The sequence below is a fragment of the Cetorhinus maximus genome, chromosome 5, assembly GCF_964194155.1.
Source record: "Cetorhinus maximus chromosome 5, sCetMax3.hap1.1, whole genome shotgun sequence".
NCBI lineage: Eukaryota > Metazoa > Chordata > Chondrichthyes > Lamniformes > Cetorhinidae > Cetorhinus > Cetorhinus maximus.
Genome location: NC_135883.1, coordinates 78,511,056 through 78,535,167, shown reverse-complemented (window position 1 = coordinate 78,535,167; position 24,112 = coordinate 78,511,056). Strand labels below are relative to the sequence as shown.

Sequence of the window (24,112 nt, the reverse complement as noted above, 5' to 3'; positions counted from 1 at the left end):
CCAACCCATCCAATTATCGCCTCATCAGCCTACTCTTGATCATCAGTAAAGTGATGGAAGGTGTTGTCGACAGTGGTATCAAGCGGCACTTACTCAGAAATAACCTGCTTTCTGACGCCCAATTTGGGTTCCGCCAGGATCATTCAGCTCCTGACCTCATTACAGCGTTGGTTCAAAGAACAAAACTCAAGAGGGGAGACAAGAGAGACTACCTTTGACATCAAGGCAACATTTGACTGAGTGTGGCATCAAAGAACCCGAACAAAACTGGAGTCAATGGGAATCGGGGAAAACTCTCCACTGGTTGAAGTCATACCTAGCACAAAAGAGGATGGTTGTGGTTGTTGGAGGTCAATCATCTCAATCTGAGATGATTGAGTTCATCATAGTGTCCTGGGCCCAATCATCTTTAGCTGTTTTATCAATGATCTTCCCTCCAATATAAGGTCATAAGTGCTGATGATTGCACAATGTTCAAAGCCATTCACGACTCCTCAGCTACTGAAGCAGTCCATGTCCAAATGCAGCAAGACCTGGACAACATTCAGGATTAAGCTATAAGTGGCAAGTAACATTCACACCACATAAGTGCCAGACAATGACCATCTCCAACAAGAGAGAAACTAACCATCTCCCCTTGATATTTAATGGCATTACCGTAGCTGAATTCCCTACTATCAACAACTTGAGGGTTACCATTGATCAGAAACTGAACTAGACTAGCCATATAAATACTGTGGCTACAACAGCAGGTCAGAGTCTGGGAATCTTGCAGAAAGCAACTCATCTGCTGACTCCCCAAAGCCTGTCCACCATCTACAAGGCACAAGTCAGGAGTGTGATGGAATAATCCCCACTTGTCTGGATGAATGCAGCTCCAAAAACACTCAAGAAGTTTAATGGCATCCAGAGCAAAGCCACCCACTTGATTAGCACCCCATCCACTGCCTTCAATATTCACTTCCTCCACACCGACGCACAGTGGCAGCAGTGTGTACCATTTACAAGATGCACTGCAGCACCTCACCAAGGCTCCTTAGACAACACCTTCCAAACCCGTGACCTTTACTACCAAGAAGGACAAGGGCAGCAGACACATGAGAACACTACCAGCTACAGAATCCCCTCCAAGCTGCTCACCATCCTGACTTGGAAATATATTACCGTTCCTTCACTGTCGATGGGTCAAAATCCTGGAACTACCTTCTGAACAGCACTGTGGGTTTACCTACACCACATGGACTGCGGTAGTTTAAGAAGGCAGCTCACCCCCACCTTCTCAAGGGCATTTAGGGATGGGCAATAAATGCTGACCTAGCTAGTGACACCCACATCCTGTGAAAGAATAAAAGAAAAGGTTCCACCTATATTCCCCAGCTGAGGCACCACAATTACATTTCATTAAACATTATCATACTGGAAAGACAATTAAGTGTCCACTATATACGACCATTCTTCTCCAGTTAAGACAATTGGGCCCCAAGGGGATAAATGACATAAATCGCATAACATACAATTTGATAACCACTCATTTCACATGTGCAGTGCACCTTAGTCTTGCACTGCAAATCATTTATGGAATTCAGCGCTAGTGATAATGGAAAACTGAAAGGCATGGGAGAGAAAATAAGCTTGGAGGAGGTTCCAGAGGTAGGGTGGAGAAAGTCTATGGAGACAATTCAAGATGGTGATGAGGATTTTAAATATAACACAGTAGCCAGCGTAAATCCAGGAGGAAAATAGTGATGGCCATCTGGTGGTCATTGCAGGCTGCAATCTGATATATTCTAGGAAAGTTGAGGTTTATGGAGTGTGAATATAAAACGACTAGCAAGGAGAGCATGGAGATAATTTAGTACATGGAGGTGACATAAGTAAAGACAGCAGCGGCTGGGGAGGGGTGGAGTCAAGTAACTGTGGAGATAAAAATAAATTAACTTCACATTGGAGAAGATTAATATTTGAAACTCAGCTCAGGGTTAAACAGGCTGGTGCATTCTTCCTGTGATTCTGTGTGAGGCCAATGAGGTGGGGATGGAATCAGCATAGGCTGAGGGTTATTAAATTTGAATCTACTGTAGATACCTTCTTGGGTCCAAAGGTGTTTGTAAGCATTTGACTTTTGTGGGATTTGACTTACAGCGTCCGGTATTTGTTTGTACAGTTGGGACGAGCTGCAGCTACCAGCATTGTCAGTGTGTGGTAGATAGCTGGAACAACCTCCAGATATGGAGGCTTGCTGAAAATAAGCAGGACCCCTTCTGACGAATAAGCAGATGTCGACTGTGGAGGCGGGTTGTTTAGGATGGGGTGAGGTAGAGTGTGGTGTGTGTACACTATTCAAATCCCCATAGGCCTGCTTCACAGCCCCCTGTGACATGGCAATCAAGGACAATCTTTCAATAAGTCCTACCACAACAAAATCTTCCAATGATAGGTCAACTGATGGCTGTGCAGGTGAATGAAATGTTACAGTAGGGCCTTGTCCTCAATGATACAGGCTCACCTGATCATTGAAACCAGGCAATGCCCCCTCAAGACTATGTGGGGCCTGTTGTACAACAGGTCTCCCACTCAGTTGCACTGGTCCTTCTATGGATTTACACAATAGCATAGCCTGGGGCTGTAACAATAATATTTTGTCTAATTCCATCTGTGTCCTTTTCATGAGCTCTTCTTCAGTCTCTTCAGAGGTAAGAGTGCAACAAATGAACCATGGCTGGCTAAAGAAGATCAGAGACTTCCCAACACAATGGGTGTGAGTTTTCTATAAATTGTATTTATTTCATTTTATGTGGCTCCATTATATCTGTATTTATTCACTCTGAAAAAAAATTAATTGTAGAAGAATCAAGGTTAAATATCTGACAAGAGAGTATAAGCTTTAGTGTTTTGCGAAACCATGGATACAAAAAAGCATAAAGCAAAGGGTTTAAAGTAGAATTAAAGAAACCAAACCATGCAAATACACTGTCTAAAGATGGTGGGATTAAAAAATTAAAATATGGATTAAGAATGCTGTTTACGTAGAAAGGCAGCCAGGAGAATGTAAAAATTCCTATTAATATGTCTTGGTTTCTAACAACCATTTGCTCCTTTTTATTCAAGATTTTAATATTGTTTTCTTCTGTATACTCGCTATTATTTGGCATGTTTCCAATTTTTCTACCACGTTTGCATCTTGCCACAAAAAATATTTTCACATATATACCTAAAATAATAAAAATTGGAATAAAAAATACAATCAGTGCCTCCAAATGCCCCTCAAACTTATGATATGCAGTACAGCTGCCCTCACAGGACCTAACAGCCATATAATCATCTACTGACTTTTTACTAAAGTCTAACAAAACCACACTAAGTCCATAAAACACAGCAAACACCCATATTAATATAACAGTCACAATTGTTACAGGCAAAGTGATCTTTATAGGGTGGAGCAAAGGGTCACACATAGCATAGTAACGATCAATGGCAATAAAACATAAAGTATAAATTGAAACTATGGTTAACACAATATCTATAATTGAGTGAATTTTACAAAATACTTCTCCAAAATACCAGCATGTTTCTACAGACCTAACCATACTATAAGGCAACACAATAAAACCCACCAGGAAGTCCACAACAGCCAAAGATAAAAGAAGACAGTTAGTGGGTGTCTGTAGCTGCTTGAAATGAAAAACAGAAATGATCACCACCAGATTTCCAAATATAGTAATTAGTATTGAAATGGAAATAAAAATATACAGTGCTGCATTGATTGCAGTTGACCTGGTGACTCTGGTACAGGATGTGTTGACAAATTCAAAACAATATTGCACATCTTTTGAATTCTCAAGATCTGTTAAACTCATTATTTTTCACATTGATAATCCAAAGTCTTGGATCACAGTGAGACGACAAAGCTGTGTTTTCAGTTGTTGATTGGAGTGGTCTTTACCAGGAACTGTGATTTTCTTCACTTGCGCTTAATCTGTGATTTCTGTAGAAACAACCTATTATTAGTGGCATATTTGAAACAATGGAAATGCACTTTCCAAAAGTATGGAAAGGATTTTTAGTGTTAGAAAGATTTGAGGATTGAAAACTAGGTTCTAAAGAATAAAATCTCAGAATTGAATATGTCCCATTAAACAAAAGACACAATGCAGAAGGCTTAATTTAATGTGGCAACACATTATTTGTAATGCTCATGCAAATTTATTTGTTCCATATTTTACCACAATCATTAACCAATTAAGCATTTACACGCAGGTTCAAGACATCACAAAATTAGATTCATAAACTAAGGCCTGAAACTTCTGGTCAGCGTGCGGGGGCGGGCCCAGCTCTTTGATGCATAAAATAATGCACGGTGACGTCAGGCGTGCGTCCCGAGGTCACCGTGCGTCTTTCAGATCTTCAGTTCGACAGGCGCACACCGGAGTTGGCTGCGCGCCCGCCGAACTGTCAAAGGCCAATTAAGGCCATTTAAATATCAATTAAAAGAATTAACAGAGCTGCCCGTCCAACCTTAAGGTGGGCGGGCAGGTGAAGAGCCCAGGCGGCCTTCGCATTTATCATGAAATCTCATCCATGGGCGGGATGAGGTTTCATGAAGGTTTTTAAACTTTAATAAAAATTTTTAATAAAATTCATAGACATGTCCCAGCTCATGTGACACTGTCACATGAGGGGACATGTCAGAATAATTTTAAAAAATATTTTATTGACTTTGTGATAATGAAATTAAACTCCCTGAGGCAGCTCCGTGCCTCAGGGAGATTTCTGTGCTCTTTCGCACGCATGCGCAAAAGAGCGCAGGCCTCGACTCAGCCTACTCCTCCCGCCCACACAGGAAGCGCTCAACGCTTCTGGGTGTGTGTTCCGCTAGGCGGGCCTTAATCACCCGCCCATGCCCGTTCCCTCTCAGCCCCCCTGACGGTGAGAAAGTTCTCCCCCAAGCATATGGTTTAGTATTTGCATTGTATGCTCCTGTAACTTTGTATATCTAAAGAACCAAAATGGAGGAAAGAAAGAATTTGGCAAAAATGCAAAACCGACAGGTTCTGATTTTCCTTTCTATTGAATTCAACTGAATCAATAGGGTGGGCAACCAGATATCTTCTGTTTTACACAATTTCGAAAACTTAAATTATTGCAGTGGTTATCTTGTTGTTAGGTTGAAACTGCATTCAAATAACCTGTTCATTTAAGGCCATGAATCCTAAATTTCTGTGCATGAACATGCTCTAAAGTTAAGTTGAAACCAATTATTATCCGTGCTTGACATCAATTAGAATCTAATCCCTTTTTTAAATTCATTTTTATATAATTTTTAAAAAAGATTTTACTGTTTACTAGTAATTTCCTTGCTATATGTTCCTATCTTATAATTATGAGGTACTGCTGAAAAAAGAGACATGCTGTCGAAACATTTCACCTAGTACTCTTCAGGACAGATGCAAGAATATCAAGGCTGGGATTTTCTGGTCCTGGCAGAAGCGGGCATCATCATGCGCGGTGTTATAACAGCCAATGGTAAATGCTGAGGTGCTCAAATCCCAAAGGGAAACCTGAAACAACTGCCACAAGTGTTTTGCAATTTGTGTAAATTTCAATTTGTGTGCCTTGAGTAGTAATAAGACCACTGAGTCTTATAAGTTTCTTACAAAATTAAATTAAGCCTTTATTCATAGAAGGAATGATTTTAAGTACATACTACAAATATCTACTATGATAATTTCTAAATCCCTTAGTTAATCTAAGTCCCGGTTATATTTTTGTTAAGGCAAGATTAAGACACATAGATTTTATAGGACCCAGGCAAAGAAACACGATACCCTGGACAATCCAATTCAAAGTGAGTTTTATTAACTTCAGTTCTTTGTAGACAGCAGCTTGAGGCACAGATGCTGAAGGCATTTCACACTTGTTAGATCTTAGAATGCCTACCCTTACAATACAGCCTTCACTCTTTTATATAAATTCCTATTGTTTCACTAGGCAGAATCTTCCGGTCAACGTGCAGGGGTGGGCCCAACAAGCTGACATGTAAAATGATGCGTGATGACGTCGGGCGTGCATCCCATTGTGATATTTCATTCGGCGGGCATGCGCTGGAGTCGGCTGCACGCCAGCCGAAACGTTAAGGGCATATTAAGGCCATTAAGGGATTAATTAAAGTACGTAAGAGCACTGACCATCCAACCTTAAGGTTAGCGGGCAGACAAAAATCCCAAGTGGCCTTCAGGTTTTTCAGGAAACCTCATCCACAGGCGAGATGAGGTATCCTGAAGCTTTTATAAAATAATAAATAATTTTTCCCACCTTTGCAAACATATCTCAACTCATTTTTGAATAAATTTATCAATCGCTTCTTTAATTATTTTCATAACCATTCAATCTCCCTGAGGCAGCTCAGTGCCTCAGGGAGATTGCTGCACTCTTTTGCGCGCATGCGCGAAAGAGCGCAGGCCCTGACTCTCCTTTCACCCCCCGCTCGCACAGTTAGCGCTACCAGCCACCCATGACGCTGGGCAGGCCTTAATTGGCCCGCCTGCCTAAAATGGTGGCACGCAGCCGATCGTGGGCACCAATCAGCTCCGCGCTTGCCCCCGCCTGCGCCTGCCCAGCCCGCCTGCCATAGGAAAAATCCAGGCCACTATGTTTTTGGACTTTACCTTAATAATAATAATAGTAATCTTTCATAGTACCAATTTTACCAGTAATCTTTGGGAAAAATAAGCACACTGGGCAGAATTTTGTGACAGCGGGGTTTTACTTTCCCGCTGTCGTCAATGGGATTTATAACGGCCCGCCGCATTTTATGGCCCCATTCCCGCTGAAATGGGGCCGTAAAATTCTGCCCCCTGTTCCTGAACTTCCTCTGGCTAGGTGTAATATTTCACTCCCTCTTTTGAAATAAATCTAGCCTGGTTTATTTAAAAATGCAAATGTTCCATTTATACCTATGTTTACCTACTTAACATTTCAAACCTAGCTTATCTCCTATTACATCAAAGCCTTCAGACCAGCTGGACAATTAAGTCACACACACACACACACACACACACACACAGACATAGACCAATAGACACAGACCCACTATTACTCTACTTTATAATAAATTCCAATAACATTATGAAAATTATTATACCTTCCTGACATCCCCCTCCTTATAGAAAAATGAACCGTCATAATTTAAAAAGACGGCTTCATTTCCTGAACCCATCTTACATTACTTCCTATACTTATTCCACTATTACATTACCAGATGCATGCATTAACAAAACAATATATACAAATCCTTGGTATCAACAAAAATCATTCTAGTCCAGTGTCCAGATTTTAAATGTCCAATTTTCCCTTTAAGTTTCAACTCTTGACAATACATCTGCAATCAGATTTTTTCGTTCCACTACATGTATAACCTGTAGGTTAAATGGTTGCAATAATAAATTCTATCTGAATAGCCTTGTACTTCTGTCTCGAAATTTGTCCAGAAACTTTAAAAGATTGAGGTCTCTATAAACGATTGTTTCTGACAAATTGTTTGCAATGTAAATTTCAAAATGCTGCAATGCTAACACCAATCCCAAAGTCTCCTTTTTGATCATTGAATATCTTCTCTGTTGTACATTCAACTTCTGTGAAAAATACGATTTTCCAATTCCAGTGTCATCTTCTTGTAACAGTACAGCCACAATGCCTATATCACTTGCATCAACAAGCAACTTAAATTGCTTGGTGTAATTGGTCAAAATTGGTGTCGTAATAAATACAGTTTACTAACTATCAAATGCCTTCTTGTGTCCATTGAAACTTCTTGTTCTTTTTTAATAGTTCAGTCAGTGGAGCAACCGCACAACTAAAATTTGGTACAAATTTCCAATAAAACCCACTCATGCCCAGAAAACTCAAAACTTCTAATTTTGTTGTAGGCACGGGGAAACCCACGATAGCCTTGACTTTCACATCTCTCAGAGCCACTTTACCATATCCAATGGTTTGTCCTAGATACGTAACTTGTACTTTTGCAAATTCACTTTTAGCCAAGTTCGCCACCAAATTAGCTTCTTGTAATTGAATAAATAATTCTTCCAGATGTTGTAAATACTCCTCCCATGTCTGACTGAAAACTATCAAGTCATCAATATACACAGCACAATTGCTCAGACCTGCAATGACTTTGTCAGTCTTTAAAATGTTGCAGGTGCATTTTTCACACCAAATGGCATGAATTTAAACTGATATAGTATATCTAGCATCACAAAAGCTGATAGCTCCTTTGCTCTCTCTGATAACAGCACATGTCAATATCCTCTTAGCAAGTCAATCTTTGTGCTAAATTTTGATTGTCCCCCTTTCTCAATAACAATCTTCAAACTGTGGTACAGGATATGAATCCGCTTTTGTCACCGCATTCACCTTTAGATAGTCCACACACAGTCTTTGTGTTCCATCTGGTTTTGGTACCAGCACAATAGGCGAACTCCAGTTACTGCAACTAGACTCAATTATATCATTTTGAACCATGAATTCAATTTCTTTCTGTATTTGTGATAACTTTGCCGGATTTAATCTATACGGATGTTGCCTTAGCAGAGATTAAACTTCTGCACATATATAATTTTTAGCTAAATTTGTCCTTCCCAGCTTATTCCCACAAACATCTTTATGTGACTGCAATAGCTTTTCCCAATCACTTTGACACTTGTCTGGAAGGTAACTCAATATTACATTTAAATTTTCAAGTACCCCCTCATTATCCAATTTTATTAGAGGAAAATCAATTTCAGAATCCTGCATTTCTACTACTTTCTCATTATCTACCACCACTAATGCCTCCTTTTGGTCCTCTTCCCTGTCAAGGTAATTTTTAAGCATATTTAGATAGCATACCTTCTGCTTCTTTCTTCTTTTCTGGAGTATTAATTGAATAATTTACTTCACTCAGTTTCTTTTAAATCCTGTAAGGCCCTCTAAACCTTGCCTTTAATGAGTTACCTAGTACTGGTAATGGAACTAGCACGTTTTCCCCAGCAACAAAACTACGAGCTGTAGCTTTCCTGTCTGCCTTCACTTTTAGCAGTTGCTATCTTTAAATGTTCCCTAGCCAACTCGCATGCTCTATCCAATCTCTCTCTGAAGTTTGACACATAATCCAGGAGAGTAGTTTCTGAATTTTGACCCATCAATTTCTCAGGAATCAATTTTAGTTGTCCTCTCACCTCATGACCATAAACTAGCCCAAAAGGACTAAAACCAGTTGATGCATTAGGAGCATCCCTATTAGCAAATAACAGGAATGGAATCCCCCTATCTGAATCCTGTGGATAATCCTGACTATATGCCCTCATCATAGTTTTTAGAGTTTGAAGCCATCTTTCCAAAGCCCCTTGTGACTCAGGATTTGATAATCAGGACTCAGCTGTTGATTTAAACTGTTTTATTTCCAAACTGTTCTTTAGTTCCTTAAACAGCTGTGACATGAAATTTGAACCCTGATCTGATTGTATTTCTTTAGGTAAACCATATCTTGTAAACAATTTAGTTAACTCTTCCATGATTTTCTTTGTTGTAATATTTCTCAAAGGTATTGCTTCAAGAACCCGGTAGACATCTCCATTATTGTCAGTAAGTATTGATTTCCACTTTTAGTTTTAGGGAGGGGTCCTACACAATCATTCATGACCCTAGTAAAAAGTTTTTCAAATGCTGGAATGGGAATTAAATGTGCTAACTTAATCACTGCTTGTGGTTTTCCTATCACCTGACATGTGTGACATGTCCTACAGAATTTAACTACATCCTATGCAATCCAGGCTAAAAAAATGTTTTTGTATTTTTGCCTGTGTCTTTCTAATTCCTAGATGTCCCCCCATTTGGATTTCATAAGCTATCCTCAGATACTCATTTCTATATCCACAGAGTATTACAACTTGATGCACCTCCCTCCAGCTTTCATTTTCTGAAGCATGATAAGACCTCCATTTTCTCATTAAAATATTACTTTAAGGTAATACAATTCTAGAATACCCTTTGCCTCCATTTCTGAGTAGGCTGTCTGATATAAATATTTTATTTGCGAAGCTTTTTTTCTGTAAATCTACCAACAGCCTTGAGTTAAACACTTCAGCTGATTTTTCCTCTGTTCTTTTCCCCTGAACAATGTTATCAAACACAGTGTCAGCTAATTGGATTTCCACACCTTTCCCCTGCCTTTTAACTTCCTGTTCTTCTTGTTTCAACCTATGAGCCTGTGATCTCATTATCACACAATCTGGAAACAATCCAGGATGCTCGCTCTGCAACACTTCGACATGCTGCTCAACTACTATAGGCATGACCCACATCTGTGATCCAGCTATATCATCACCCAGGATAAATGGAACCCTGCAATGGGCAATTTTTCCACTATTCCAACAATTGCCTCACCTGTTTTCCACTTACTCTTTAAATTTACATTCCACAATGGAATAGGTTTAGCATCTCTATGAACCCCACCTTTTAATCACCTATTCCTGCAATACTCCCTTTGAACAACAAAAGTCACTATCGCACAACACTAAGGATTGACTAGCCCCAATGTCTTTTAAAATTTTAACATTTTTTACCTACTCCACCCTGTACACATGGAAAGACTTTCCCTTCACATACAAAATCTTTAAAGATTTCTGCAACCTGCTCCTCAGAATTCTCTTGGGTAAACTGTGAACACATTCCCACTTCTTTACCGACCACTGATTCTTCCTGTTTTACCTGTACACAAACCATTGTTTTTTTTTCCTGTGCCTGAACCTCAGAACCCACAGTACTTTTACTTCCAGAACTTTTCTGCACCCCTATAATTCCAACAGATTTTCCCTGCAATTTCCAACGCACTGACTTTGTATGCCCCACTTTATTACAACACCTCAATTTTCGAATGTCACTTCTACCCTCAGCACCTTCCTTTTTATTCTGAAAAAAAACTTCCTGATAATTTCCACCTACTCCTCTTCCCTGACTACCCACCTTCCATTCTTCTTCCCACTTTCTATCCTTTTCAGATTTAAAAGGGTGATGAAAAAATGTTTAGCTTTCTGAACTAACTCATAATCATCAGCTATCTCTGTTGCTTATCTTACCATTTGAACCCTCTGTTCCTCCACATGAGTTTTCACTACCAAAGGAAGTGAATCTTTAAATTCTTCCAAAATAATTACTGCTCTAAGTGCTGCATATGTTGTCTCTATCTTTAATGCCCATATCCACCAATCAAAATTACTTTGTTTTACTCTTTTGAACTCAATATAAATTTTCCCAGGCTGTTTTCTCATACTCCTAAATTTCTGCCTGTCTGCCTCAGGAACCAACTCATATGCACTCAAAATAGCCTTTTTTTTAACCACATCATAGTTCACCGACATTTCTTCTGACAGTGAAGCATAAACCTCATGCACTCTACCCACCAACCTGGATTGTAACAACAATGTCCAGTTTTCTTGTGGCCATTTCATCTGTTTAACTATCTTCTCAAGTGAAATAAAGAATGCTTTGACATCTCTTTCCTCAAACTTTGGAAGAGCTTATACAAATTTAAATATCCCCCCACTGGGTTTTAGGATAAACATTTCCTTTTCATCATCAGAACTTTCCCCTGAATCTGAGATGCATTTTTAAACTTATAGCCTTTTAAGCTGGTATTCCCTTTCTCATTCCTTCTCTCTTGCCTGGAATTCCAGTTCCAGCCTGTTTTTTATCCTGCCTTTCCGCTTGCTCCCTTTGAAATGCCCTTCCTTTATCTTTTTCTGCTGCCTCCAGCTCCAATTTTTTTCATTTCCTTTGCTTGTTTACATTCAAGCTTCTTCATTTCAAACTGAAATCTCACTACCTCCAGCTGTGACTCACTAGTGTCAGGTATCACTTCCAACTTTAAATGCTGTGCTATACATTCAATGATGTCTGATTTCTTTGCTCCTGCAGGTAATCCCAATTGTAACTTCTCTGCCAATTCCATTAACTTAACTTTAGTTACTTTTTGTAAACCAGCCAAAGTTATAACTTCAACTCCCAGACAAGTCTTAGCAACTGCCAAAGCCATATTACAATCTCACCACTTTAAAAAAAACCTCACACCAACTCCTGAAATCAAAGCACTTATTGTCCTCGTAACCTTAAGATTCACCAACTCCAAACCCATCAAAGAATTTCAAATATATCCTGCAAAGAGCCCCCAAATTTGTTATGGCACAGCCAATCGTAAATGCTGAGCTGCTCAAATCGCAAAAGAAAACTTGAAGCAATTGCCACAACTGTTTTGCAAATTGTATAAATTTCAAGATGCATGCCTTGAATTCAGTAGTAGTAAGACCACTGTGTCTTACAGGTTTCTTACAAAACCAAATTAAACCTTTATTAATTGAAGAAATGCTTTTTGAGTACGCACATGGATCTACAAATTACTACTATGATAACTTCTAAATCCCCTAGTTAATCTAACTCCCAATTATACTTTCATTAAGGCAACAGTAAGACACATAGATTTTAAAAGACACAGGCAAAGAATAATAAAAATCTCTCATAGTGCCAATTTTTCCAGTAACCTTTGGGAAAAATAAACCCACTGGGCCGGAACTTCTGACTAGTGTCAGAAAGTGCTGGACCACAGAAATTAGAAGCATTAAGTACATACTTATCTGGTCTTGAAAATTGCGTTGCCACTTCTGTTCACTGGAGCTGCATGGTGCCTACATCGAAAGAATCCTTGCAGGCCCCAGTGAAGTCTAGATCCAGCATATTCAAGGAGCCCACGCCTGCCTTTTTTACAGCAATTGCTGCCATAAAGCAGGTAAGTTTAAAGGCCAGGGAAATTTACAGGCCAGGGGAAGGTAAGTGTCTAAGGTAAGTGCATAGGATATGTGGGGTGGTGATGATCAGCGGGGAGGGGGATTCCAGATGTTCGGGGGAGGTTGGGGGTGTTCAGGAGCTGTTGGGGGATTTTGGAGAGTTTGTGGGGGTTTGAGGGTGTCCGGGGGGGTTTGGGGGTGTTCGGGGTGTTCGGTGGGGTTGGGGGAGTTCGAGGGGCGTTGGGGTGTGCTTGGGGTGGAGTCGGGGTGGGGTGGGTGGCAGGGATGGGGATTCGGGTGGGATGGGGTGGGAGGTGTCTGGAGGTCAGTGGGGTCCAGACATCAGGGGGGTGTGGGGGTGGGGGCGTTCAGGGAAAGGGGATAGGGTTGGGTTGGGGGATTTCCCGAGGTTGTGGGGGTTGGGGGTGGAGGGGGTCCGGAGGTGGGGGGTGGGTCCAGGGGCTGGGGGCAGGGATCCAATGTCGGTGGGGAGCAGTGATGAGGTTGGTGTGGGGGTGAGGTACGGTTGTCGGAGGTTGGGGTTGGGGGCAGTCCCATGGGCTTGATCTGGGTCTTTACATTAGTTACCCAGAAGGTAGAAGAGGTTTTAATTCTTCTAACTTCTTGCCAACAATTGGTATAACCCCGGCAGAACCATCCGAAGTTTGCGATTTAAGTCGCATTTTCGAATGGTTCCCGGCTCAGCGCAATTATCCAGAGGAAGCTAGCACTTCTGGGCAATTGCTGTGCAAACCCTTCCCAGGGAATGTGCCAGAGGGACTCCCCTGGGCATCTTTGGTTTTTTTTTTTGTAAAAATATACTTTATTCATAAAATATCTTCAATCACATTCAAAACCATTTCAAAAACAACATTACAAGGGTACAATCCAGGTTAAACTTTTACAAAATGTATCACCAGGTGCATCAGTGCAAACAATATTACAATCATTTACAGCCTTTCATTTTGATCTGTACAGCCCGAGGGGCTCTAAACAGTTCCCAGTCTCTCGGTGCGCTGTGGTAGAAAGGTCTTAGACAGCGACCCTTCCCCATTGCGCCTTTGCGGCAGCTGCCCCAAGCTTTAGTGCGTCCCTCAGCACGTAGTCCTGGACTTTGGATTGTGCCAGTCCGCAACAATCGGTCGGGGACAACTCTTTGTGCTGGAAGACCAACAAGTTTCGGGCAGACCAAAGCGCGTCTTTCACCGAGTTGATGATCCTCCAGCTGCAGTCGATGTTTGTCTCGGTGTGTGTCCCTGGGAACAGCCCGTAGAGCACAGAGTCCTGTGTCACAGAACTGCTCGGGATGAACCTCGACAGCAACCACTGCATCTCTCTCCAGACTTTCTTTGCAAAGGCACAATCCACAAGGAGGTGAACAACGGTCTCTTCCCCACCACAGCCACCTCGAGGGCAACGTGCAGAGGGGGTGAGCCTCCTGGCGTGTAGGAAGGATCTGACGGGGAGGGCCTTTCTCACCACCAGCCAAGCTACGTCTTGGTGCTTGTTGGAAAGTTCTGGCGATGAGGCATTCTGCCAAATGACTTTGACAGTCTGCTCGGGGAACCATCCCACAGGGTCCACCCTCTCCTTATCCCTCAGGGCCTCTAGGACGTTACGTGTTGACCACTGCCTGATGGACTTGTGGTCAAAGGTGTTTTTCTGCATAAATTTTTCCACCAGGGACAGGTGGTACGGCACGGTCCAACTACTTGGAGCGTTCCGCGGCAGCGTGGCCAGACCCATCCTTCGCAACACCGGGGACAGGTAGAACCTCAGCGCGTAGTGACACTTGGTGTTTGCGTACTGAGGGTCTACGCACCGCTTGATGCAGCCGCACACAAAGGTGGCCATCAGTATGAGGGCGATGTTGGGCACGTTTTTTCCCCCTTTATCTAGAGGCTTGTACATCGCGTCCCTGCGGACACGATCCATTTTCGACCTCCAGATAAAGCGGAAGATGGCTCGAGTGATCGCCATCGCGCAGGAGTCTGGAATGGGCCAGACCTGCGCCACGTACAGCAACAGCGAGAGTACCTCACACCTGATGACCAGGTTCTTACCCGCAATGGAGAGGGAGCGTCGCTCCCACATGCCCAGTTTCCTTTTCACCATAGCCACTCACTCCTTCCAGTTTCTAACGCATGCCCCGGTCCCTCCGAACCATATCCCCAGCACCTTCAGGCCGTCAGCCCTGACAGTGAAGGGGACAAAGGATCGGTCAGCCCAGTTCCCAAAGAACATGGCCTCGCTCTTCCCACGATTTACCTTGGCTCCCGAGGCCAGTTCGAACTGGTCGCAGATGTGCATCAGTCTGCACACCGACAGCGGATCCGAGCAGAAGACGGCGACGTCGTCCATGTACAGGGAGGCTTTTACCTGAGTGCCTCCACTGCCTGGGATCGTCACTCCTCTTATGCCCGGATCCTTCCTGATGGACTCGGCAAAGGGTTCTATGCAGCACACGAAAAGGACAGGCGAGAGAGGACAGCCCTGCCTGACTCCAGATTTAATCGGAAAGCTATCTGTTTCCCACCCATTGATTGAGACTGCGCTACTGATGTTAGTGTAGAGCAGTTGGATCCAATTTCGAATTCCCTCCCCAAAGCCCATTTTGGAGAGCACATCCCCCATGTAGGTGTGCGATATTCTGTCAAAGGCCTTCTCCTGATCCAAGCTGATGAGGCAGGTATCCACACCCCTGTCCTGTACATAGGCAATCGTATCCCTGAGCAGCGCCAGGCTGTCAGAGATCTTCCTGCCTGGCACAGAGCAGGTCTGGTCAGGGTGAATCACCAATTCCAGAGCGGATTTGACCCGATTGGCGATGACCTTGGACAGAATCTTATAGTCCACATTCAACAGTGAAATGGGTCGCCAATTTCTAATTTCCTCCCTTTCCCCCTTGTGCTTGTAGATGAGGGTGATGATGCCTTTCCTCATGGATTCTGACATACTACCGGCCAGGAGCATACTCTCGTACACTCCTAGCAGGTCTGGGCCGATCAAGTCCCACAGAGCCGAATACAACTCCGCCGGCAAGCCGTCGCTTCCGGGAGTTTTACTCTTCTCGAAGGACTCAAGGGCCTTAGTCAGTTCATCAGGAGTTAGCGGTTTGTCTAGGCTCTCCCGCGTACTGTGGTCTAAGACCTCCGTGATAGAGGACAGGAAGGACTGGGAGGCCGTGCTGTCCGTGGGCTTCACGTCATACAGTCCGGCATAAAAGGATTTGCTGATCCTCAGAATGTCGGACCGTGATGACTTTACTGAGCCGTCTTCTTCCTTCAGGCTGCTGATCACAGAGCGCTCTCTGTGTACCTTTTGGAAGAAGAAACGTGAGCACGTCTCATCCTGCTCCACGGAGCGGACCCTGGAACGGAAGATGATCTTGGAGGCCTCCGAGGCAAAGTGCGAGGCTTGCTGGCCCTTCACCTCTTGGAGCTCCTCCTTGACATCGACCCCCATCGACTGCAGCCGGAGCAGATTCTGCATCTTTTTCTGGAGTCGGGACATTTCCCTCTGTTCCTTTCTAGCTTTCTGGGTGCCTTTGCGGATGAAAAACCTCTTGATGCTTCCCTTGATCACTTCCCACCAGTGTGTCAGGGACTCAAAGAGGGGTTTCACGGTTCTCCAACCTTTGTAATCCCTCTTGAGCTCCTCAATGTTCTCTGGGGTCAGCAGTTGCACATTTAGCTTCCATGCCCCCCTGCCCACCCTCAGGTCCTTCTCCAAGTGGCAGTCCGCCAGTAGGAGGCAGTGGTCAGAGAAGAACACCGGCTTGACCTCGGTGGATCTGACTGTGAATGCACGGGACACAAACAGGAAGTCTATCCTGGAACGAATGGACCCGTCTGGCCGCGACCAGGTGTATCTACGCTGCGCTCCGTCTGCAGGGTTGCTGAAGACGTCGTGCAGCTTGGCATCCTTAACTGTTTCCATCAGGGATCTGGACGTAGCGTCCAATCTGCTTCCGGCCCTGCCGGATCGTCCAGCCGCATCGATGATGCAGTTGAAGTCCCCGCCCAGAATGACCGGCCTGGAGGTCGCCAGCAGCAGTGGGAGCTGCTGAAAAACCTCCAGCCGCTCAGCCCCTTGTGCCGGGCCATACACGTTAATTAACCGGAGTGGAGCGTTCTTGTACATTACGTCTGCTACGAGGAGTCGCCCGCCCACCACCTCCTTGACCTCGGAGACGGTGAAGTTGCCTCCCCGCAGCAGAATACCCAGGCCGGAGGAACGAGAGTCGTTTCCGCCCGACCAGATCGATGGCCCGTGGGACCACCATCGTGACCATTGCCTGTAGGAGCTGAGGTGCGGTATCGCACACTCCTGCAGAAACAACAGGTCAGCTTTGACCTTGGCTAGGTAGTCCAAGGTCGCAACACATCGCGTAGTAGATTTAATGCTACGCACATTTATGGATACAATCTTTAAACCCATTTTAAAGCATTTATTCTCCTACCAAACCCACTGTCTCTGAGAGTCCCAGACCTTTAGTCTGCTCCTTCATACCCGTAGTGAGCTCAAATTCCTTCACTTTGGATGGGCTGAGGTAGATCTCCTTGGCCGTGTTCTGCTCCGGTGGCATCTGGAGGTTCACGTAGAGAGCGGGTTTTGAGATGACCTTTGCTGGAGAAGCTTCTCCAAAACTCACCCCCTCTGGGGTGTTGCTGTTCCCGGCTTCCTGGAGCTGGGGTGCGATGATTGCCTCACTGCTCCCAGATTCCAGGGGCTGTGGTGCACTGGCCTCCTCAGGTTGCAGGCAAAGTTGGGGTGCGCTGGTCTCCTTGTTGTCTCCAATTTTCTGGAGCTCGGGTGTCTCGTCCTCCAACGCCCTGGAGCTTTGCCGCCTCTTCTGTCGGTGCCGCTCTGGCACTTCATCATCCGAAGAGCTGCTGCCCTTGTCATCCGTGTCGGATGGGAGACGCCTCTTGCCGCTTCTCTGGGAAACGCCTTTGCTTCTTCTTCGCTCCCTCTTACTTTTCTTGTTCTTCACCGTCCGCCACTCCCCCTGCTGCTTTTCCACTGCTGCCTCCTCCTCCATTGATTCGCTGTCCTGAGGACTGGGAGGTTCAGGGGGTAGTGCTGTTGATTGGCTCTCTGTTGCCTCAATCTCTTTCTCCACCTTGTCTCTCTCTGTGTCCTCCTTTGTCCCGTTGAGCTCCCTGGGGGCCTTGGTGGTTGGAGTGACACGGAACATTTCTTCTGCTTCCCCCTGGTCGGCTTTGGCTGCCTGTGCGTAAGTACGGCAGCGTTTGGGGCAGGTCCTGTAGAGGTGACTTGCCTCGCCACACAGGTTGCAGCACTTGGCCTGTTTGCAGTCTTTTGTCTGGTGCCCTTCCTGTTTGCAGATCTTGCAGAGGGAGGCGCTGCAGTTGGCCGCCACATGACCAGCCTTGCCGCATGAGCGACAATGCTTGGGTTGCCCAGCGTAGACCAGGTAGCCCCGGTTTCCCCCGATGGCGAAACTGGAGGGAGGGTGGAAAATGGCTCCCTTACCATCGGTCTTTAGCGTGACCTTAAACAGGCGTTTGCCTGTCCAGATCCCCAAGTCGTCTCGAATCTCGGTGCCGCTCCCCACCTTATCGAAGTACCTGGTGAGGAAGGTGACCACGTCGGCGACAGGGACGAAGGGATTGTACACATGCACCATCACCTCACGTTCCCGTTGCAACGGCAGAGAAAAGTGCGGCTCCGCCGTCAGGATCTTCATCTCCGGCAGGTCTCTCTTCTCCTCGAACACCCTCAGGAGCCGGACGCAGTCTGCCACCCGCTTGAACGTGACGTCAAAATAACCACCTTTGCGGGAGTCGTGCAGGGTGAAGATCTCCGTAGCTTGGAAGCCGCACGCCTTCAACAGGATCCTCCTGGTGAAGAAGCCCCGATCCATAGGTGATCCTCCTTCGCTGTGGTTCACCGTGACTCGGACGGTGATAGGTAACCCACGGTATGGATTTGGATTGCGATTGGTTATCGCCCTTCCATCCCGACCTTGCCTTGGCAGGACCATGGTGTCGCCCCTGCAACACTTGATCTTAGCCAAAAGGCCGAGAAGCGGGGCATCTTTGGTGTTCCCCAAAACCACTAGGGAAGACACACACACAGACACAGGCCCCACTGTTACTCTACTTTATAATAAATTTCAATAACATTACGGAAATTATTATATCTTCCTGACGGATGGGACAGGAAAATTTGGAGAGCTGTTGACTTTTAACAGCTCTCCAAAATTTCCCATCATGCCCACAACAATGCCTGCTGGTGCCAGGGTTGGAAAATTCCGTCCCAAATCTCAAAGTGAATAACAATTCATATTGCATGAGAAGGGGCTGCTGATTGGTTGGCAAGTGGACTTTGATTGGTGGAGGTGTTGCCATAGCGAATGCATGAGGGAAGTTACCTGAATTAATCAGTTGTAACTATTATATGGACATTGCAAGTATTTCACATTCAGATAACTTCAATGTCATTTATCTCAACCTTAAACCTCAGGGTAGTTGGCTAGAGGACAGAAGCAGCTTTGTCCTCACCAGCAATTTATTTTCCTTCCTCCTATTTCTACATCCTGCCCACATCAATTTCCCTCAAAGGCTTTGTTTGTTATCAAAATTTAATTTGCTTCTTTATTTAAAAATAAAGCAAATTTGAATGAGAAAATGCATTGTCTCTGTCTGTATCTCTCTTCATCCATCCATTGTCCCACTCCTGGATTGGTTATAACAGAGTTTGAATTTTAAAGAAGATGTGATATCGACAACTCAATATGTACTTAACTGTATACAGCTCAGTGTAATAATTTAGCTAGTCAGGTTCCCTGAGTTAACAAGTAAGGATTTACTTTTATTACTAAAACTCACTCAGGTAAAGATACAGGAATTATTAATAATAAGGTTTAAAATGGACAAATATGCCCAACTTCCCATTAATACCAAAAGCACACATGTAACTTCCCCAGGCATGCATAAAAAGACATAAAACTTTACACAGTATCAGATGTTAAAACATCTCCATGTAAAAAGAAGGTAAAGTCAGAAAAAAATATTCACAGATTGTCCAAATGCTTGTTCACAGCGAGAGAGGCACATTTCACGGTTGCTACTGGTACTTTGGTTTCTCACTGAAGAAGTTGCTCTGCAGTCATGGCTGATTCTCTTTTCTCTTGAAGACCCTGATGTTGAATTGGAATTCTCTTTTAAGAACTCTTAGTTTGCAGCAATGACGTCTACTGTTGGGTTTTCAAACCACCAACAGGGTTCAGATTTGCTAAGGGGGGAGGTTTCAGAGAGAGAAGGTGTAAGGCTGTTGTCCCAACTGTTGCTGTGGCAATCTCTGTTTGTTAGCTCAAATCCAGTATATTTTACACCAAGAGCTGGGTCACATGGCCTCTCTCTAGTTTCAATCTGGGGCTTACCTTAGCCATTATCTCTGAGAACTCCATAGAATTTGTGTCTCCATAAAGTGGCTTGGGGCCTTCACAAAAGCAACTTAGTAGCTGCTGTAGGCCAGTGTCCAATGTTCTTTTCAATAATATCTATCTATATATAAATATCATGTGTATATGTATAGGCATTAAAATTCTATATAGCATATCTGCGTAATAATGTGTACGTCACTGTCTAAATCTGCCATGCCAAAACTTACTATCAACAAAAAAAGGATAGAGTTTTTTTTATCTTCAAAATTCAACTCCTGGGTCCTTTTTGAAAAAATTAACATAAATTACAATGAGGAAAGACATTCTAAGCTGGAAATTCCATTTGCGAGTAAAACTGCACCACACTATGAGCAAAAATGTGGTAGAATACAGAATTACTGGGTTTTAATTCCTTGTATCTTGCTCTGCAACATGCATGGAGGGGACACTTCTTCTATTCCCCAAATAAATTGAAAACCACTTTCGGAACATACCAGGGGCAATCTTGAGTTAGCCTATGAAATCTATGAAGTTGATCCTTGATCAGCCCAGCTGGTCCTTTGCCTTGGGAGAAAAGGCTTCAACTGGTATAGAAATGGAGGATCAGGAGTCTGCCCTTGTACCTGTTCCACTGTTCAATTAGATCATAACTGCTCTGTAGCTGAACTCTTTTTCCCCAAATATTTTCCATATCCCTTGGTGCAACTACCTAACAAAAATCAATGAACAACAAAAACAACAACTTGGTTTTATGTAGCGCGTTTAACATAGTAAAGCATCCCAAGAGATTTCGCAGGAACATAATTAGACAGAAATTGACCAGAAGAGGGTGCATTAGGAAGGGTGATCAAAAGCTTGGCCAAAGAAGTAGGTTTTAAGGAGTGTCTTAAAGGAGGAGAAGAGAGATAGAGAAATGAAGAGATTTAGGGAGGGCATTCCAGCTGGTCATTGTCCCCAAAGGTGCAGAGGTTATAGTTAGGGGTGCACAAGCGATCCGAATTGGAGGTGTGCAGACATCTCAGGAGTTTGTAGGTTTGGAGGAGGTTACAGAGATAGGGAGGGTTGAAACTATGGATGGATTTGAAAACAGGGATGAAAGTTTTAAAATTGAGGTTTTGTCAGGCTGAGAGCCAATGTAAGTCAGTGAGAACCAGAATATTTTGTAAACAGGACTTGGTGCGAGTTAGGCTGTGAGCAGCAGAATTTTGATGAGCTGAAGTGTATGAATGGTGCAAGGTGGGTGGCCGGCCAGGAGAGCATTGAGTTAATTGAATCTAGAGGTAACAACAATATGGATGAGAGTTTCAGCAGCAGAAGGGAGAAGCAGAAATGGGCCATGTTATGGAGGTGCATGTGGACAAACTTGATGATGGAGCAGATATGAGGTTCAAAGCTCATATCAGGGTCAAATAGGATGCCAAGGTTGTGAATGGTCTTGTTCAGCCTTGGGCAGTGGCTGGGGAATGGGGTGTGTTTAGAGACTGATGATAATAGTTTGGGTTTTACCAAGTTGAGTTGAAGGAAATTTCTGCTCTTCTAGTACTGGATGTCAGACAAGCAACATGACAAATCAGACAGTGATGGGGTTAAGAGAGGTCGTGGGGAGGTAGAGCAGGCTGTCGTCAGCGAACATATAGAACCTAACGCGCTTTTGGATGGTGTCACCAAGCAACAGCATGTAGATGAGAAATAGGAGGAGACCAAAGATAGATCCTTGGGGAATACCAAAAGTAAAGGCCTGGGAGAGGAAGGGAGACCATTGCAAGTGACGCTTAGGCTGTAACTGGGTAGAATGGAATGGAACCAGGTGAGAGCAGTCCCACCCAACTGGATGATGGAAAAGAGGAATTGGACGAAAACTATATCAAAGGCTGCAGACAGTTCGAGAAGGATGAGGAGGGTCAGTTTACCACGGTAACAGTCATATGGAATGCTATTTGTGCTTTGAGGGGAGAAGACAGAAGTGGAAATTTGTGAAGGAGTTTCCAGAGTTTAAGGCTTAGATGTGTGAAGACACAGCTACCAATGGTAGGGGGTGAAGGACTTTGGGGAAGCACAAGAGGCCAGAGCTAGAGGAATACATTGTCTTGGAGAATTATTGGGCTGGAAGAGACAATGAGGTATTTGAAAACCCAAGTTTTAAAACTTTATTTGGCTCAACATTTACTGCTTTTGGAGAATAGAGTTTGAGATTTCCACGACCTGTTGTGTGAAAAGGTGCTTCCAGGTTTCAGTCCAATGTAGCCTAGCTCTAATTTGAAGATTATGCCCTATTGTTCTAGAATTCCCCACCAGAGGAAATAATTGCTCTGCCCCATTGAACCTGATAATAACTATAAAAACATTGATTAGATCATCCCCTCAATCTTCTAAACTCAAAGGAATAAAAGCAAAGCCCAACCTGTCCTCAATTTAACCTTTAAAGCCCTGGTATCATCCTGATTTGCGCTATACCCCTTCCAAGGCCAGTATATCTTTCTTGAGGCGCTAAACCGAATACAATACTCTAGATGGGTTCTGACCAAGACTGTTCAATTGAAGAATCAGTTCCTCACTTTTGATTTCCAAAACTCTTGATATAAAGACCAGTATTCCATTAGCATTTTTGTTTACCTTCTGGGCCTTAAGAATCTAATTTTTCTTTTATTTGTTCATGGGATGTGGGCATCACTGTCAGGGCCAGCATTTATTGTCCACCCCAATTGTCCTTGAGAAGGTGGTGGTGAGCTGCCTTCTTGAACCACTGCAGTCCATGTAGTCTAGGTACACCCACAGTGCTGTTAGGAAGCGAGTTCCAGAACTTTAACCCGACGACAGTGAAGGAACAGCAATATAGTTCCAAGTCAGGATAGTGAGTGGCTTGGAAGAGAATTTTAAGGTGGTGGTGGTGTTCCCATGTGTCTTCTGCCTTGTCGTTCTAGATGGTCGTAGTCGTGGGCTTGAAGATGCTGTCTAAGGAGGCTTGGTGAGTTTTTGTGGTGAATCTTGTAGATGGTACACACTGCTGCCACTGTGCATCGGTGCTGAAGGGAGTCAATGCTTGTGGATGGGTTGCCAATCAAGTGGACTGCTTTGCCCTGGATGGTGTCAAGCTCCTTGAGTGTTGTTGGAGCTGCACTCATCCAGGCAAATGGGTACTATTCCATCATACTCCTGACTTGTGTCTTGTAGATGGTGGACAGGATTTAGGGAATCAAGAGGTGAGTTACTTGCCGCAGGATTCCTAGCCTCTAACCTGTTCTTGTGGCCACAGTATTTATATGGCTAGTCAAGTTCAGTTTCTGGTCAATGGTAACCTCCAGGATGCTGATAGTGGGGGATTCAGTGATGGCAATGCCATGGAATGTCAAGGGGCAATGGTTAGATTCTCTCTTGTTGGAGATGATCATTGCCTGGCACTTGTGTGGCACGAATGTTACTTGCCACTTGTCAGCCCAAGCCTGGATATTGTCCAGGTCTTGCTGCATTTAGACATGAACTACTTCCATATCTGAGGAGTTGTGAATGTTGCTGAACATTGTGCAATCATCCGTGGACATACCCACTTCTGACCTTATGATGGAAGGAAGGTCTTTGATGAAGCAGCTGAAGATGATTGGTCCTAGGAAACTACACTTGAGGTGTACAAAATTATGAGGGGAATAGATAGAGTGGACAGGATAAAATTGTTTCCCTTGATGGAGGATTCTAGAACCGGGGCACATAGATTCAAGATAAGTGGCAGAAGGTGTAGGGGGTACATGAGGAAGAACTTTTTTACGCAGAGGGTAGTGGGTGTCTGGAATTCGCTGCCCAAGTTGATGGTAGAGGCAGAAACTTTAAACTCTTTTAAACAGTACCTGGATCTGCCCCTAAAGTGCTGTAAGCTGCAGGGCTATGGGCC

The 24,112-nt window shown here is 44.0% G+C and overlaps 1 protein-coding gene across 1 annotated transcript in view; it reads right to left on the bottom strand.

Moving 5' to 3' along the window:
* Positions 1-2,768: 2,768 nt before the first annotated feature.
* Positions 2,769-24,112, bottom strand: part of LOC144680307 (trace amine-associated receptor 4-like) — a 28,435-nt gene continuing 7,091 nt past the window's right edge. Inside the window, exon 2 of the mRNA XM_078541290.1 lies at positions 2,769-3,985. Coding sequence (XP_078397416.1) covers positions 2,820-3,857 — 1,038 coding nt within the window. The 5' untranslated portion in view covers positions 3,858-3,985 and the 3' untranslated portion in view covers positions 2,769-2,819. The remainder of the gene's footprint in view (positions 3,986-24,112) is intronic.